Source organism: Tursiops truncatus, chromosome 12 (genome assembly GCF_011762595.2).
Source record: "Tursiops truncatus isolate mTurTru1 chromosome 12, mTurTru1.mat.Y, whole genome shotgun sequence".
Lineage (NCBI taxonomy): Eukaryota > Metazoa > Chordata > Mammalia > Artiodactyla > Delphinidae > Tursiops > Tursiops truncatus.
Window position 1 is genome coordinate 82,603,073 of NC_047045.1, and position 15,044 is coordinate 82,618,116.

Genomic DNA, 15,044 nt, shown 5'->3' on the forward strand with positions numbered 1-15,044 from the left:
ACCACAAGGAAGAGTAGCCCCTGCTCGCCGCAAGTAGATAAAGCCCACGTGCAGCAACGAAGACCCAACACAGCCAAACATAAAATTAAATAAATAAAGTAATTAATTTAAAAAAGTATGACACAAATGAACTTATCTACGGAACAGAAACAGACTCACAGGCATAGAGAACAGACTTGTGGTTGCCAAGAAGGGGCGATGGGGGAGGGATGGATTGGGATTTGGGGGTTAGCAGGTGCAAACTAGTATATAGAGAATGGATAAATAACAAGGTCCTACTGTATAGCAAAGGGAACTATATTCAATACCCTGCGATAAACCATAATGGAAAAGAATATGAAAAAGAATGTACATGTATGTATAACTGAATCACTTTGCTGTGCGGTAGAAATTAACACAACATTGTATATCAACTCAACCTCAATAAAATAAGTTTTTAAAAAATGTTAAAAAGGGAGTGTGAGAGAACAAAGAAAACTACTTTGATAATCATACTTCATACTTCGGAGTGTATATAACACCATGAAAGGCGAGATGAGAACCAGAGAAGCTAACAGTAGGCTAGATGAACAATATCAGATCCGTGAGGCCATTTTCTAAAGGTAGCGTGAAGGGAAATCAAGAGAAACCAGGGCACAGGGAGGAATGATGGGGTCATGACCCGGATAAACATACAGGAGGAGCCAGCTGTTTCAGGGGGCTAGCGTTCAGGAGAGACCCTAACGAGGAAAGAGAGCCGGAGGCAAGCCCGAAAGAGCACAACGCACTGTATCTCGGTGAGGCTCCTACCACCCGATGACAACAGGCCTGAGAAATCGTGGGGCGGTAAAAACTAATTAGTGTAACGAGATAGAGCAGAACTCCCCATCCTCTAGAACACCCAGTGCCCTCTGGGAAGGACAGTGAAGACAGGGCCGCCATTCAGGACGCCGGGCAGGGGGCTCCAACCGGCACCCTTTTGTGAGGGTGGCCCCCCCAGGGCAGTTCCAGCTGGGTGTGGCCCAGGCTCACATCAGTGTGACCCCTCTTGTCAATGTGCTGCAGCAATTCCTGACCGTGTGGAAAACCAGGACAGCAGCAACAAACCATTATGCGAAAGAATATGAAAAACTATATATATATATATATATATATATATATATATATATATATATAACCGAGTCACTTTGCTGTATACCAGGAACATGACATTGTAAATCAACTATACTTCAATAAAAATAAAAATTAAAAAAAACCCCATGATCCCTTTGTCAGGATCACATTGTCCTATGCAGTTAATGTTTTATGAGGTTGACATACATTGATACCCACTATGTGAACATATTTTATTTACCATAATATCTGAAAATATTTTATTTACCATAATATACTTTATTCTATGAAGTTTAAAAAGCTCTCTTGTTCATTTAATAGGAAGCACTTGAAAATACATAACTAACCACACACAGTCATAAAATTTCACCCTATCTTCTCTGTGGATCTTTTTTTTTCTTTAAATGTGATCTGGTATTTTTTAAAATTTATTTATTTAATTTAATTTATTGTTTTTGGCTGCGTTGGGGTCTTCTTTGCTGTGCACAGGCTTTTCTCTGATTGTGGCGAGCAGGGGCTACTCTTCGTTGTGGTGCGTGGGCTTCTCATTGCGGTGGCTTCTCTTGTTGCAGAGCACGGGCTCTAGGCACACGGGCTTCAGTAGTTGGCTCTAGAGAGTTGGCTCACACAGCCAACTCTAGAGTTGGCTCTGGAGTAGTTGGCTCACGCAAGCTCTAGAGAGCAGGCTCAGTAGTCGTGGCTCACGGGCTTAGTTGCTCCGCGGCATGTGGGATCTTCCCAGACCAGGGCCTGAACCCGTGTCTCCTACATTGGCAGGTGGATTCCCAACCACTGCGTCACCAGGGAAGCCCCTTCTCTGTGGATCTTAAATCCATAAAATTATACACCAATAGCAGTTTAAGAATAAAAAAGATTTCACTATAAAAACATGTGGTCTTAAAAATACCTCTAGGACAAATATGGCATACCTTTTAAAAAATCATGTTTTATTAGTCCTCTACAAAGAGGAAAATGTTGTAGGTCTAATGTTCTGATCCTTGGGTTTCACTAGCTCCTTCCCAAGTGTACTGTGGTAAGCTTGCTACTCAGATAAAGCAAATGATTTGAGTCCCTGAGTCAAGCTGTCCCATGAAACACCTGTCTTATAAGAGGCACCACACAAAAGGCAGCTCTTGCTCAAGAAGGCTGCTTGTGCTATTCTACTTGTTCAGGCAAATACATGTTAGCATATGGAAAACTTTAAGTCCGACAGAAAAAAAGCCCTGTTTAACCGAGCTTACTGTGTGCTTCCAAGCTACGTGGTCACGGATCTTGGCCCAGGCAATCTGTCCCGGATTCCAACCCTCCTCCTAGCACATAACATTCCTCGAGCCTGTACTATACAAGCATCACTTTGGAGGACACTGCTCTACATTTTTTTTTTTTTTTTTGTGGTACACGGGCCTCTCAATGTTGTGGCCTCTCCCGTTGCGGAGCACAGGCTCCGGACGCGCAGGCTCAGCGGCCATGGCTCACGGGCCCAGCCGCTCCGCGGCATGTGGGATCTTCCTGGACCGGGGCACGAACCCGTGTCCCCTGCCTCAGCAGGTGGACTCTCAACCACTGCGCCACCAGGGAAACCGTACTTTTTTTTTTTTTTAACGTAGGAAATTGCTTTAATTGCTGCAAAGATTTTTCTTCTTAACTAGAATTGAAGAGGTCAAAGCGCTTATGTGTGAGACACAGGAATGTCTGAGTTTGTGAATGCTTCTCCTTGGGTGATGTCTTATAGCTATTCTCTCTGCCCCATGGAACTTTCTGTGATATTGATGAAAATATGCTCTCTCTTCATGGTTTAGTCCAGTAGCTGGAGGCCACATATGGCCACTGAATACCTCAAATGTAGCTATTGTGACAGAGAAACCTAATTTTAAATTTTATTTAATTTTAATTTAAATAGCCACTTGTGGCCAGTGGCTGCCATATTGAACAGCACAGCCCTAGACTGAGGTGAGGGCAGAATCAAAACGAATGCACAGGAGCTATGTTATCTTCAGTAGAAACCTGTTCTCCAAAATGTTCTGAGCTCTCTTGTAGCCGGTAGAGCTGAAGAAGTCTTCTCTATTCAATTTGCCACAAAATTGATTTCCTAACACATTATTCAAAGCGATGGAGCTTATCATTTTGAAAGAGTATAATTATTTCATACTTCCCTTATTTTAACAAAAAATAGCTAAAGACACATGGAAAGGTCACTGGTTCTGTGTTGGGTTAGAAAATATATATTTCTATTTCAGATTGCAGAATACTTTCTAGGAACATTTGCCAATTGCTAAGTGTTTTCCAGAGGAATGTTATGCAGAACTTGTTTGTACATTTATGAACAGTTTCTTTAATTAAAATAAATACTTTCCAGAGCTTTCTATCTTTGCACTTCAAGCTGGCTCACAAGCAGAAAGTCTAGCAAGACTTATTTCCACTCTGTAAATGAGCCAGTCTTAGTGTTTAAATTAGATTTTTGGACACTTGTCAAATAAACACGGAATGCATATTTCTGACATTTTGTAACATTCACTTTCTTTGAAAAATACTTTCTGATAAAGAACATCTTGTATATCAAAAAATAACGTGTCAACAAGATTTGATTCCATGCTCTACATGCTACAGAGGCCGGGGGTTGAGGTAAAAGCAAGGAAGGGTTACAACCTGGAGTTTAACGCTGACAAAGCCACGTTTAGACATAATGGAAAATACCTGTCCTTTTTGGTGCGTCCTTGAAAGCATTACAATATAAGCCACACATACCTGGAGTCTAGAATTTAATCTCTATTCTTCTTTGGAGAAAAGGGAGAACTCTATATAGTTTTCAAAATACTTCACATAATTTAGTTAAATTATGTATTTTTATAAAATTAAAATACCTTTAAAGAACTGGAAAAGTAACCACTTTCTTTTTCTTTTTCTTATTAAATATTGACCATCTGCTGACTTTCTGTTTCTGAGCCCCACATATTGAAATGAAGGGGCTTCCCACCTATTTATTAAGCTTTTAACCCAATAATTAGATCTTTGAGGGGAGGAATAGGTATCTCCATTTGTCTACATCGACTCCTTTCCTATATAGGGGCTAAAAATGAGGCTCAAACTCTCATTTAACTAAAATCTTCAACAATATATTAATGATATCGTTATAAGTACTTTTAACAAAAATTTCTTTGCATGTAGCAGGTCGTACCCCGTCCTTGCACAGGTCTAGATCCAGGTTGGATGGAGCCTTTGTAACTTTAGGTTCTACAATTTTTGAGACGCTCTTCAAGGAAAACAATGCAAGAATACCATTTGTTAAGAGGGCTTGGACGGGGTCTGTGGAAGTGAGGAGGCCAAGGCAAACGCTGCATTAGCTCCTCGATGCATCTGCCTCGGAGCAACGCACGCTACTCACTAAAGGAGGGAGTGACTACCAGACGCCTTAAGAAATTCTATTTAATTTCCTTAACTAATGGTCAGTTTAACGATTTTTTTTTTTAAAGATCTCCCGTTTTCGTTTAAATGAGTACAAATTTTTTTCAGTTGTTAAATCTTGTCCCTGAATTTCTAATTTAAAACAGAAAACTCTTTATTCAATTCCTAGTATTATTTTAAGAAATTATCTCTCAGACATATAACATCCCAAAACAACAGCAAATAAGATAAAGATGTTTTATTTACAGAAAACTCACAAGGTTTGATTGCTATAGCTTTTTGTACTCCCAGGTCAGTGAGCATAATGCATTCCATATTTTGTTGCTGTTTTCCAGTATTAAACATGTCAACATTTCACATCGGTACCATAAAACTCAGTGAGATAGTTCTGATGAATAGCAATAAGGCCAGAGAAAGAATAATGCATCACACGAATTCCTCAGGAAATCAATTAGTATTTTTATGAGGAGTAGTAAAAATATGACCAAGGGTTAGCAGAGAGTAAGGTCAGGCTATTTGATCCCAAAACATATTCTTTGCTGAGTTCTGTTTACCCATGTAAAAATATTCTGTGCTGCATCAAAATGAAAATCTCAGTGCTCCCAAGACTAAGATATTTTATATATCAGATGTACTGAATTCTTCATTTGGCTGTGTGGACTTCGATAGGGCATATAAACTCTGTAATTTTTGCAGGATTTTCAGGTTCCTAACTGACTTTTCGTGGATCTCTGAACTTAGTATATTTTGGTGTTCTGAATTATGTACTATGTGTACAAGTAAAACACTGCATATTTTATATTTTTTGAAGAGGTTCTTGTTGAGGCAACATAAGTAATTCTAATATTGGGGTAAATGATGATTAGTATTTGAAAATAAAAGTGACAGTGTATTCATATTACTTCTACATTGTTAAGATTCATTCATTCATTCACTCAGTCATTCAATGAATGCTGAACTCCATATACATGAATTTACTGAGGACAAGACTATGGAGGCATGAGACAAGTGTCACACTTCAACTTGAACCCTCGGAGGTGGCACTTAAGCTCAGATAATTCTTTAAAATGGTAAAAATTTTGCTGCAACCATCACACATCTATCAGGTCTTTCCTAGCTGGACTGATATTATCATTTAAATGGAAATCCTAACCTTCCTTTATTAGCTAATGTACACTGCTCTCTGGGTAACAGTTAAGCCTAGATATATAGGGGAGCAGAGGATCAGCTAATCTGATTTTCCAGGGAATAACACTATATGTTTGAATAAGAGAGTCATAAATACTAACCTTAGCACCTATTTTAAAGGAGCCAAAGACAATGAAAATGCTGAAGCTTGTGTCTTCAGATGGAAACTATACACAACAGCAATCATGGATGTATGGGGGACCATCCAGGCATGTAGCAGTGGGCTGACTGATGAGATTAGAACTCTACAGTTTGGAGCTCAGTACACAGCTGTTTCTCAGCTCTAAAACTGTGTGTCCATGGGCACCTCACAATGTACCTGGAAAGCTGAATTTTTAAATTCTGTGAATGACAGGGAATTTGGTTCTCAACCATTTTTATGCATGAGATCCTTTTTGTAACATCAAGCATTTCTTGGATACCCACATAATAAGAGTTGCCAGTTGAGGACAAATTAAGCACAGGTGGATTCGCAGATATCTTACAATAAACCTGTAAATTACAGCCTGAGAAGCACGTCCAAGACTCTGATTCTTCCATAGCTTTGCTGTCAGTTACTTTCCTTGAGCACTGTCTAGGGTGAGGGGTTCACTGCTCCCATGACAGCCTGTTTTGTGGCTGCTGTCCATGGTACTAGAGCAAACCCTGAGCAGAGATTCATCTTCCTCTAACTTCTACTTATTGGGCCCTGTTCTGCCTCTGAAACGACATAAACTAACCACGATTTCTTCCACACAACAGCTTTCCATTACCACCCGTAAATCCAGAAAAAACCATCAGCTTACAAGGGTGTACAAATCACAGCAAAACAGCATGTACCAGGAAAAGGGAAGAGAAAGAAGTAAAAAAGTGAAGCCAGGAAATAAGCTTCCAAATCCATTCTATTAGTGGCCCATTTCTACGCTGTAGCTGGCCCACAACTGCGGCTCTAGGTTTTCCAGCAGTCAGCTTTCAGGGGGAACCCTTAGTAGTTGCATAATTCGCAATGTCCTCCAGGACAACCTTCCTCAGGACAAGCATAATGAACTTGGAATAGGCACCATGGTTCCTCACAGAAAAGCCCACTGGGATGTCCTGAACCACACACATCAAGTTCCCTGTACAGTGACCACAATATAAACAAATGGCACCAAATTACCATGTAGGGAAAGCAATTCTTTGAAGGGCTAAAATAGTAAGGCCCAGGTACCTAATTCCCTGCTGTAGATCTGGCTTGATTCAGGGGTATATTTTAGAATATTTGGAAGGGAGGATCAAACAAGTGTCCTGTAGTTAATTTTCCATGAATATTAGGTCTTTCGGGTGAACTTTTGATAAATACTGATTAAGCTTTTGATTAAATATTAAATAAATATATACATAATGCCAGGCACTGTTCTAAGCATTTTACATCCATTAGCTCATTTAATATTCATAATGGTCTCATACAGGGTCATTATAAGACATCGTATGTTGGAGGTGAGGAGACTGAGGCACAGAAAGATTAAGACCCCTGGTAGCAGATACAGCCAGCATTTGGATCTAAGTCATACAACCCAATATCCGTTTTTTTTTTTTTTTTTTTTTTTTGCGGTACGCGGGCCTCTCACTGCCGTGGCCTCTCCCATTGCGGAGCACAGGCTCCGGACGCGCAGGCTCAGTGGCCATGGCTCATGGGCTCAGCCGCTCCGCGGCACGTGGGATCTTCCCGGACCGGGGCATGAACCCGCGTCCCCTGCATCGGCAGGCGGACTCTCAACCACTGCACCACCAGGGAAGCCCCCAATCTCCTTTTTCACCACTACAAGAATCCCAAAGGCATGTAAGTTGGGTTAACACCCTTTTGTGAAAGTTGAGGATTTGAAGAAAAAGAGCAATGTGAGGTCAACTTATGTCTTTTGAGAAGGCAAAGCAGTGGGAATTTGTATCAGTCTGAAAAAGCTTACGGGGATTGGGGCATAAAAGGCAGGGAGGGAAAAGAAAGCATCAAGTCAGTGCATAGTTTAGAAAATCATTTCTCTTTGTTCTTTTTCAACTTCTTCAAATTACAAACAGTGGTGGATCAAAATATGTCCGTGTATTCCTTGACACCCTTTCCTTTAAGATGGAGCCTAATTTCCTTCCCTTTGAGGGGCGTGCTGGATCTAGTACTCAGTGCTGACCAATGGAATAAATCAGAAGTGATGGTGTACAGACTTGGAGAGCAGGTCACTGTGGCTTTATCTTTGCTCTGTCTGTTGGATCAGTTGCTCCAGGTAAGTTAACTACCATTCTGAGTACAAGTAGCCTAAGAAGAGAGCCATGTGGTGAGGGCCACTAGCCAGTGAGGAACTGAGGTATTTCTGGCCAAGAGTCATGTGGTCGAGCCATCTTGGAAGTGGATCTTCCAGCCCCAGTCAAGCCTTGGGTTAACTACAGCCGAGCTTGACTCCTACCTCATGGGACTCTCAGCCAGAACCACCCAGCTAAGCTACTCAGGGATTCCTGACCCTCAGAATCTGTGAGATAAAAATGTTTATTAATTAAAAGGTTCAAATTTGGGCTTATTTGTTATGCAGCAATAGATAAGTCATATATGAAACAACAAGCATCCCCTACCACCCTCGCAGTAACAAAACAGAATAAATAAAAATAAAACACATTGCCTAGAACTTCCAAAGAAGCATCCTGAAGATAACCATTCTCCTTTAGGTAAGGATTTGCCCCCAAACTCTCTTAACCCAAAGATCTTAAAGCAATTCAATTTACTTCCAAGGTAATTTTCCATGATTTGGAGTTCAAATATGTGTGTTACTTATAATGTCACACTGTGTAAAAAAGGGAAGCAAAAGATGTTCAAATCTTAAATTACATAAACCGTCAAAATTCTTAGAGCAAGATGAAGAACTGAATGCAGAAGATGGGCCAAAGGAACCCCCAGCTCTAGAGAATGGAAGAACAGGAGGCGTTAGCAGGTTGAAGCATATAATTGAGCCGTTAGTTAAAAGCTACTGTAACTCATTTTAAAAGAAAACATTTGCTAGAAATTCTGATCCCAGAACTTGGCAGCTTGCTGACGCCACGTGCAATCGGTGCAGATTATACAGTAAATGACGAGGACTAAAGCTGGGAAGTGGAGTCTGATTTCCATAATTTCTAAGGCTAGCAGACATGACTTGAGTTTTCATCCTAACGCAATCACCATTATTAATCCAGAGATTTCCTTCTGCTTAGGCATCACGGTGTCTCTTTATTTCTCACCTTCCACGTACTCTGCTTTATCACTCAGCCCAGGGCTCGCTAAGCTGCACTCCATGACCGATACGGCGCTTTACGAAGGGCGACAGATGCCAGTTTACGCACAGGTAAATCACAGTGCTCAGCCCCAAATCAGGCTTGGGCGATACCCCTCGGCCGTCCATACCCCTCGTCCGCAAAACTCGTCACGAAGTTGCAATTTTAAAAGAAATGCCTTCCCATCACAATTCAATAACCTTTTTATAAGCACATACACTTCTTTTTCTGGCCTGCATGAAATTTAATATCAGGATTATTATCCATTTGTCATTTCAACCTATAATTTAGTCAGCCTCCTTGCGTTTGATTTATGCTTCCCTCGCCCCTTTGCCGTCAGCTCGCAGCCACAGATCCATTCAAGAAGCTGTCTAGGTCATATTGGTTTGACCTCTTAGAACAAACACTTTCCATGTTTCTTATTCTGCTTCCCTAAGAGGCACCATGAAGTTTTGCTCATCTCGATTTAAAATGATTTTTACTACACAATAACATTTCAAGTTTTCTGTATTAATCTTCATTTTATTTCTTGAAATACTTAGGCAAACAATGTTACTAAGACATCACGCTAAGATGAGGAATTCTCTTTCTCCTCCACTCCTGTCTACTTAATGCCTGAATTAAGAAATCACACATTTTTGCTCTGAATTAGCTGAGCACTGGAAGAAAAGTTTAAAAGGCTGACCAAGTAATTCACGTCTTAAACACTTGGATAGCAATTAAAGCAGAAAGTCTTTCCTCCCCTTCTCTCTCTCTCTCTCTCTATATATATATATGGTATCCTGTTAAGAATTTAGAAATCTATTTTATATATCAAAGATGTCTGAGTCTAAATGAAAATAAAGCAATCCTAGCCAATTTGCCAAAGCAAACAAATACACGGTCAAGAGCCAGGAGTGTGGCTGGTACTCACCCCGCAGCCCAGGCCGCTGCCCGCTTCGCAGGTGACCTTCCTCTGGCTGGGCTCAGGAAGCAGCCCTGCTCCGCAGCCCGGGCTGGGGCACAGCACGCCCCCCATCTGCAGCACGCACTCTTCGGCGCCATATTGCTGGTACCGGTTGTACTGCAAAGAGAAAATGAGTTTTTCAAAGTGATAATACAGACACCAAGATGTGCTGTTTTACCGAAATGCTAATAGTCGGTGGTTCGGGGGTTTTCTTGTTAGTCTGTTTCTGTAAAAACAGGGGTGGGGGGTAAGGTGTGGTACAACCTAGAGAAAGTCTCCCAGTTCCAGCTGACAAAACAGAGAAGTGAGGCCTGTGTTCTTCGAATTTCTAGAAATTTACCCTCAAAAAATAGATTTTTCCAAGTTTGATCTTTTAAAATACTACTACCAATTGCTTTTAGTAGACTTTTTCATACAGATTTTAGGGAACATATCTATACTTTAAGTTATGGACATTCAAAACGCATCACTATCAATCTCATCAAAGAGTATATTTTCATGCCTCTATTCAGGAGTCTATCGAATTTTTAAAACTGTTTTGAAAATAGGTCCCAACGTTCCACCCCTGGTAGTTGTTAGCAGCCCACACGGCATCAATAAGCATACTCAGCTTGACGAAGAAAGACTACTGTTTTTCTGTTAAAGAATAAAATTTTCCTTTCATCACTATTCTTATTCCTAAAGCATGATTTCTTTTATCCCTGACTTCATTTCTCTGTGCTGTTGCTTGGCTCAATTCCCTTTAACTGTTTCCCCAGCTGGCAGAATAAACCTCAAATTGCACAGCACACTTTCCAAAGTCTTCCTTGTCGCAGCCCTACGTTACTGTTCTCCTTGCATTATTTGATCATATTCTCTTCTAAACTCAGATCAACTCAAATGGATCTGACAATTAATTCAAGCAACATTTACTGAGCGCCTACTATGTGCCAGACACTACTGTGGGTGTTGGGAATACAGCCCTAAACAAAACAGACATCGCTGCTCTCATCCATAGGACTAGAACAGTAAATACTGCAAGGTTAAACTGTATAGTATTTCAGATGGTGATGAGTGGGGAGGAGAATAAACAACTAGGAAGAGATAGATCCTGGGGAAGATGGGAATTACAATTTTAAAGAGGTGATCAGGGAATAGGGAATGCCTTATGAAGAAGGTGCATTTAAGCCAACATCTGAAGGAGATTAGAAAAGCAAGCCATGTGCCACCTGGGGGAATGAGCTTTCCTGGCTGAATAAGGAGCATTATAAAGGTCCAGAGGCTGCATGGGCTTGGTTTGTTTGAGGTACTGCTAAGAGGCCAGTGTGTCTGAGGTAAAGTGAATGGGCGTGTGTGTGTGTGTGGGGGGGGGGGTGGTGGGGAATAGTAGATGAAGTCAGAGAGTTAATGGGGATCCAGGATGTATAGATCCCTGAAGGCCTTTGTAAGAACTCTGGCTGTTATTCTGAGAGATTTGGGAACCACCGGGGATTTTCCAGCTGTGGATGACACAATATGACTAATCTCTTAAAGACAGCCATCTGGCTGATACGTTCAGAATAGACTCGTGGGGACAAGGATGGAAGCAGGAAGCAGAGAGGCAGGTCAGAGGTTATTTCAGCAAGGTCCATGGAGAGATGGTGGTGGCTTGAATCAGGAAAGCAGTGATTGAGGTAGGGATGGAGCAGTGGTTGAGTTCTGGATATATTTTGAAGGTAGAAATGGGAAATTTTTTTAGGCAGGTTGGATACATGGTGTGACAGGAAAGGAAATCAAGCAGGAAGTAATGTTTTTCCCTGAGAAGACAGAGGGAAGGAGAGACTATTACTGAGATGCGGAGACTTGGAAGAAGAAAGGTGTGAGTCTGTGTGTTTAGGGAGTTGAGAAAAGGAATCATTATTTCTATCGTGCTCATATTCATTTTGAAAACCTCCTACACAACTAAGTCAAAATGTTGAGTGGCTAGTTGAATGTATGGCTTTGGAATTTAGGAGAAAGTTGTGGGTTGTAGACACCGATTTTGAAGTCACAGGTGCACGTAGAGCTGGAAAGGAAAGGGTTAGCATCAGGCCTACTCTCCATTTTCTCATATTTCTGACCCAAGCAAAAAAAGAAAGATGCGTTGGTCAAATCCCCTTGTAAATATGCTAATGGTACTTATATACAATGGCATTTACTAGAAAAGAGTTCTTATCTATGGAATGCATTCAGCAGGAAACACTTGGTCTAAGTTTGCTTACAGTAAACTAGAATATATGATTTTATGAGGTAAGGCTCTCTGAAAATGTCATAAGCTGTGCAATTATTAAGGGATAATGAAGACATTTTATCAAGTGAAGAATGATGAGACAGTTTATATAACTGAGAGATTTCATGTTAGTGATCATTCCATGAACTTCCCAGAGACCTCATGTATTGACTCTTGCCTAGAGTACATCCCAATATGCTGAGAAAGGACATGCATAGCTGTGTTAAATGAGGTGGGGTTTCCCTGTATTTTGTCTGTGTCTCATCATTACCAGCATCCTGGAAGTTATTAGCAAAGATTGACACTGGGTTACATCTACGATTCTTTTTTTTTTTTTTTTTTTTTTTTTTTTTTTGCGGTACGCGGGCCTCTCACTGCTGTGGCCTCTCCCGTTGCGGAGCACAGGCTCCGGACGCGCAGGCTCAGCGGCCATGGCTCACGGGCCCAGCCGCTCCATGGCACGTGGGATCTTCCCGGACCAGGGCACGAACCCGCATCCCCTGCATCGGCGGGCGGACTCTCAACCACTGCGCCACCTGCGAAGCCCACATCTACGATTCTTGCAAGTCTGATTTGACAATACGACCCTGTGTTATCTCAACAGCCATGAGACTGGATGAGATTACCTAACCTTTGTGGGGATGCTGAGAAGGAGCCAGCAAAGGAGACTGAGAAGAAGCAGCCTATTAGGCAGGTGGAAAACGAGAAGAATGCAGGTGTCCTGGAAGGCAAGGGAACACAGTATTTCAAGGAGGGTGTATGTGTCATGATAAATTGTGTCAAAGGCTGCAGATAAGACAATTACTGAACACTGGCTGTTGTTAGAAATGGAGATGCCATTGCGATCTCAACAGGGGCCATTTCAGTGGAGTCATGGAGCCAGAGGCATTATGGGAGTGGAGTCAAGAGAGAGCTGGAGGAGACAAATTCCAAGAGGTGAGCATGGACACTTTTTTCTAGGAGTTTGACTGAAAGGGGCAGCAGAGACAGGAGGACAGCAGCTGGGAGGGCTGTGGGACTGTAAAGGGATTTTTGAAAATGGAGAAATAACAGGATGTTAGTAGGCTGAAGGGAATGAGTGAGAAGAGGACGGCAACTGATGACGCCGTGGGTAGGTGAGGGAATGGGGTCTACAGCATGAGTAGAGGGTGAGGCCTTAGGACGAGGGCAGAGTGCTGGGGCCCAGGTGCGGACAAAGGAGGTTTTGGAAATTTGAGATGAGCAGAAAAGGTATGAATGATAAAGAGGTGGGAATGTTTGGAGTCAGGATTATTGCTGGGCAGCATAAGAGCCCATTTGAACAGCGAATTTAGAGGAAGCTGGTCAGTAGAGTTGCCTGCTCTTCGCACCAACACTCAGCAGCTCGTGCAGAGCAGCCAGGAAGTTGGCTTTAAGCCAGGTGGGGTTTGGTCAGACTTGTATGAAGAAGCCAGCCATTCCTCCACCATTCCCACCCCTGTGTGGCTTTGGCACATAGCATCCCCTCGTATCACTGTGAATGATTCCAATAAATATTTATTGAACCCCTCTGCTCAGCTCTGTACCACTGGACTGTTTAACCTTCTGTTTTGTCCTATCCAAAATGGGTACAAAGTTTCAGTTTTGCAAGATGGATACATTCTTGGGATCTCAGGTACAGCCTGGGGAACACAGCTAATAATTCTATATTGTAGACTTAAATTTGCTAAGAGGGTAGGTATTTCAGAACTACGGAGTTTTACTTAATATTTTCTGTTTTACATCTGTGTTGCCCTTTTTCTACACTGGTTCTCAAGAACGCAGAGAATAACAGAATCATAATGTTCCATAATAGCTCACTTGCTTTAGCTCACATTGTACACACCATGATTTTGGAATAAGAATGACAATATTATCACCATGAATGTGATTACTAAAAACTTCAAATATATTTTCACGTGCTCTACCCATTCTCCTGCCAAATTTTTCCAATAACACTGTATCTAAATAGTTGAGACATAGGGCCATTTCATACTATGCTTTCTTTCTCCTAATTCTCATGTAATCTCTCACACACACACACACTTAATACTCATCACCAGTCCTTATTGTAATGTCTGATCAGCAATTTTGGTTGTTTGAAGCTTGTTCTCTAGTATAAATTCCTCAGGAAGATCTCATTGGAAAAATGTTCACTGAATTCTTGCTCAGTGACAGTTTATTTGGGGCCTTGATTCTTGAAAATGAGTTTGGCTGGATATAAAGTCCTGGGTTCATATTTTTTCCCCCTTAAGTATCTTAAATGTCTTACTCTATGTTCTGATACAAAGTGTTATGGGCAAAGCTTATGACAATCTGATTTTATTTTTTTCCTTTATAAGTGAATTGATCTTTTTGCTCAGATGCCCAAAGGATTTCTTTCTCTTTTTCTTTAGAATCTAGTAATTTTATTAGAATATGTCTTGGTGATGGTCATTTTCTGATCAATATTCATATGCATGCTATGTCAGGAAAGTTGTACTGAATTTAATTTTTTAGTATTTACTCCATTCTCTTGCTTTGATGTTTTTCTTGTGGGCTTTCTAGTGTACATATATTGGATTTTTTTAACCTAATTTCTAAATCAGTCAACTTCTCTTGACTGATTTAGAAGTTGGGTAAAGTTAGTTTATCTTACTTTATTTTCATTTTTTAGAATTTTCTTTCTTTTCACTGTCTATTTCTTTTAAGACTATGTCCGTTGTTATTTATTTGTACTTGTGAAATTTCTTAATAACTTAGTTCCCTTTGGAATAGTTATTTTAGTTTTCACCCAGTTGGTGGGCATGACCGGCTGACACACTCTCACTGCCTCTCAGGACAATATTCTGCTCTTCACTCTGCATCTCCTCTTAAGAACTTTGTGTGGCATTTGACCTTGTTTCTTTTCTGTTGGGATTTTACTTTGTTCCTTTCTGTCGCTCACCTTTACGTGAAATT

General features: G+C 41.1%; 1 protein-coding gene across 18 annotated transcripts in view; it reads right to left on the reverse strand.

The window, feature by feature from the left end:
- LOC101328244 (1-acyl-sn-glycerol-3-phosphate acyltransferase delta) overlaps window positions 1–15,044 on the reverse strand; it is a 1,425,233-nt gene that overhangs the window by 325,995 nt on the left and 1,084,194 nt on the right. For all 18 annotated transcript variants that reach the window (XR_004529329.2, XR_012324969.1, XR_012324970.1 and 15 more), the window contains one exon: window positions 9,848–9,997. Coding sequence is in view for 14 of the 18 variants with exons in the window: in XM_033867950.2 (XP_033723841.1) it covers window positions 9,848–9,997 (150 nt within the window). In the remaining 4 variants the exon portion in view is untranslated. The remainder of the gene's footprint in view (window positions 1–9,847; window positions 9,998–15,044) is intronic.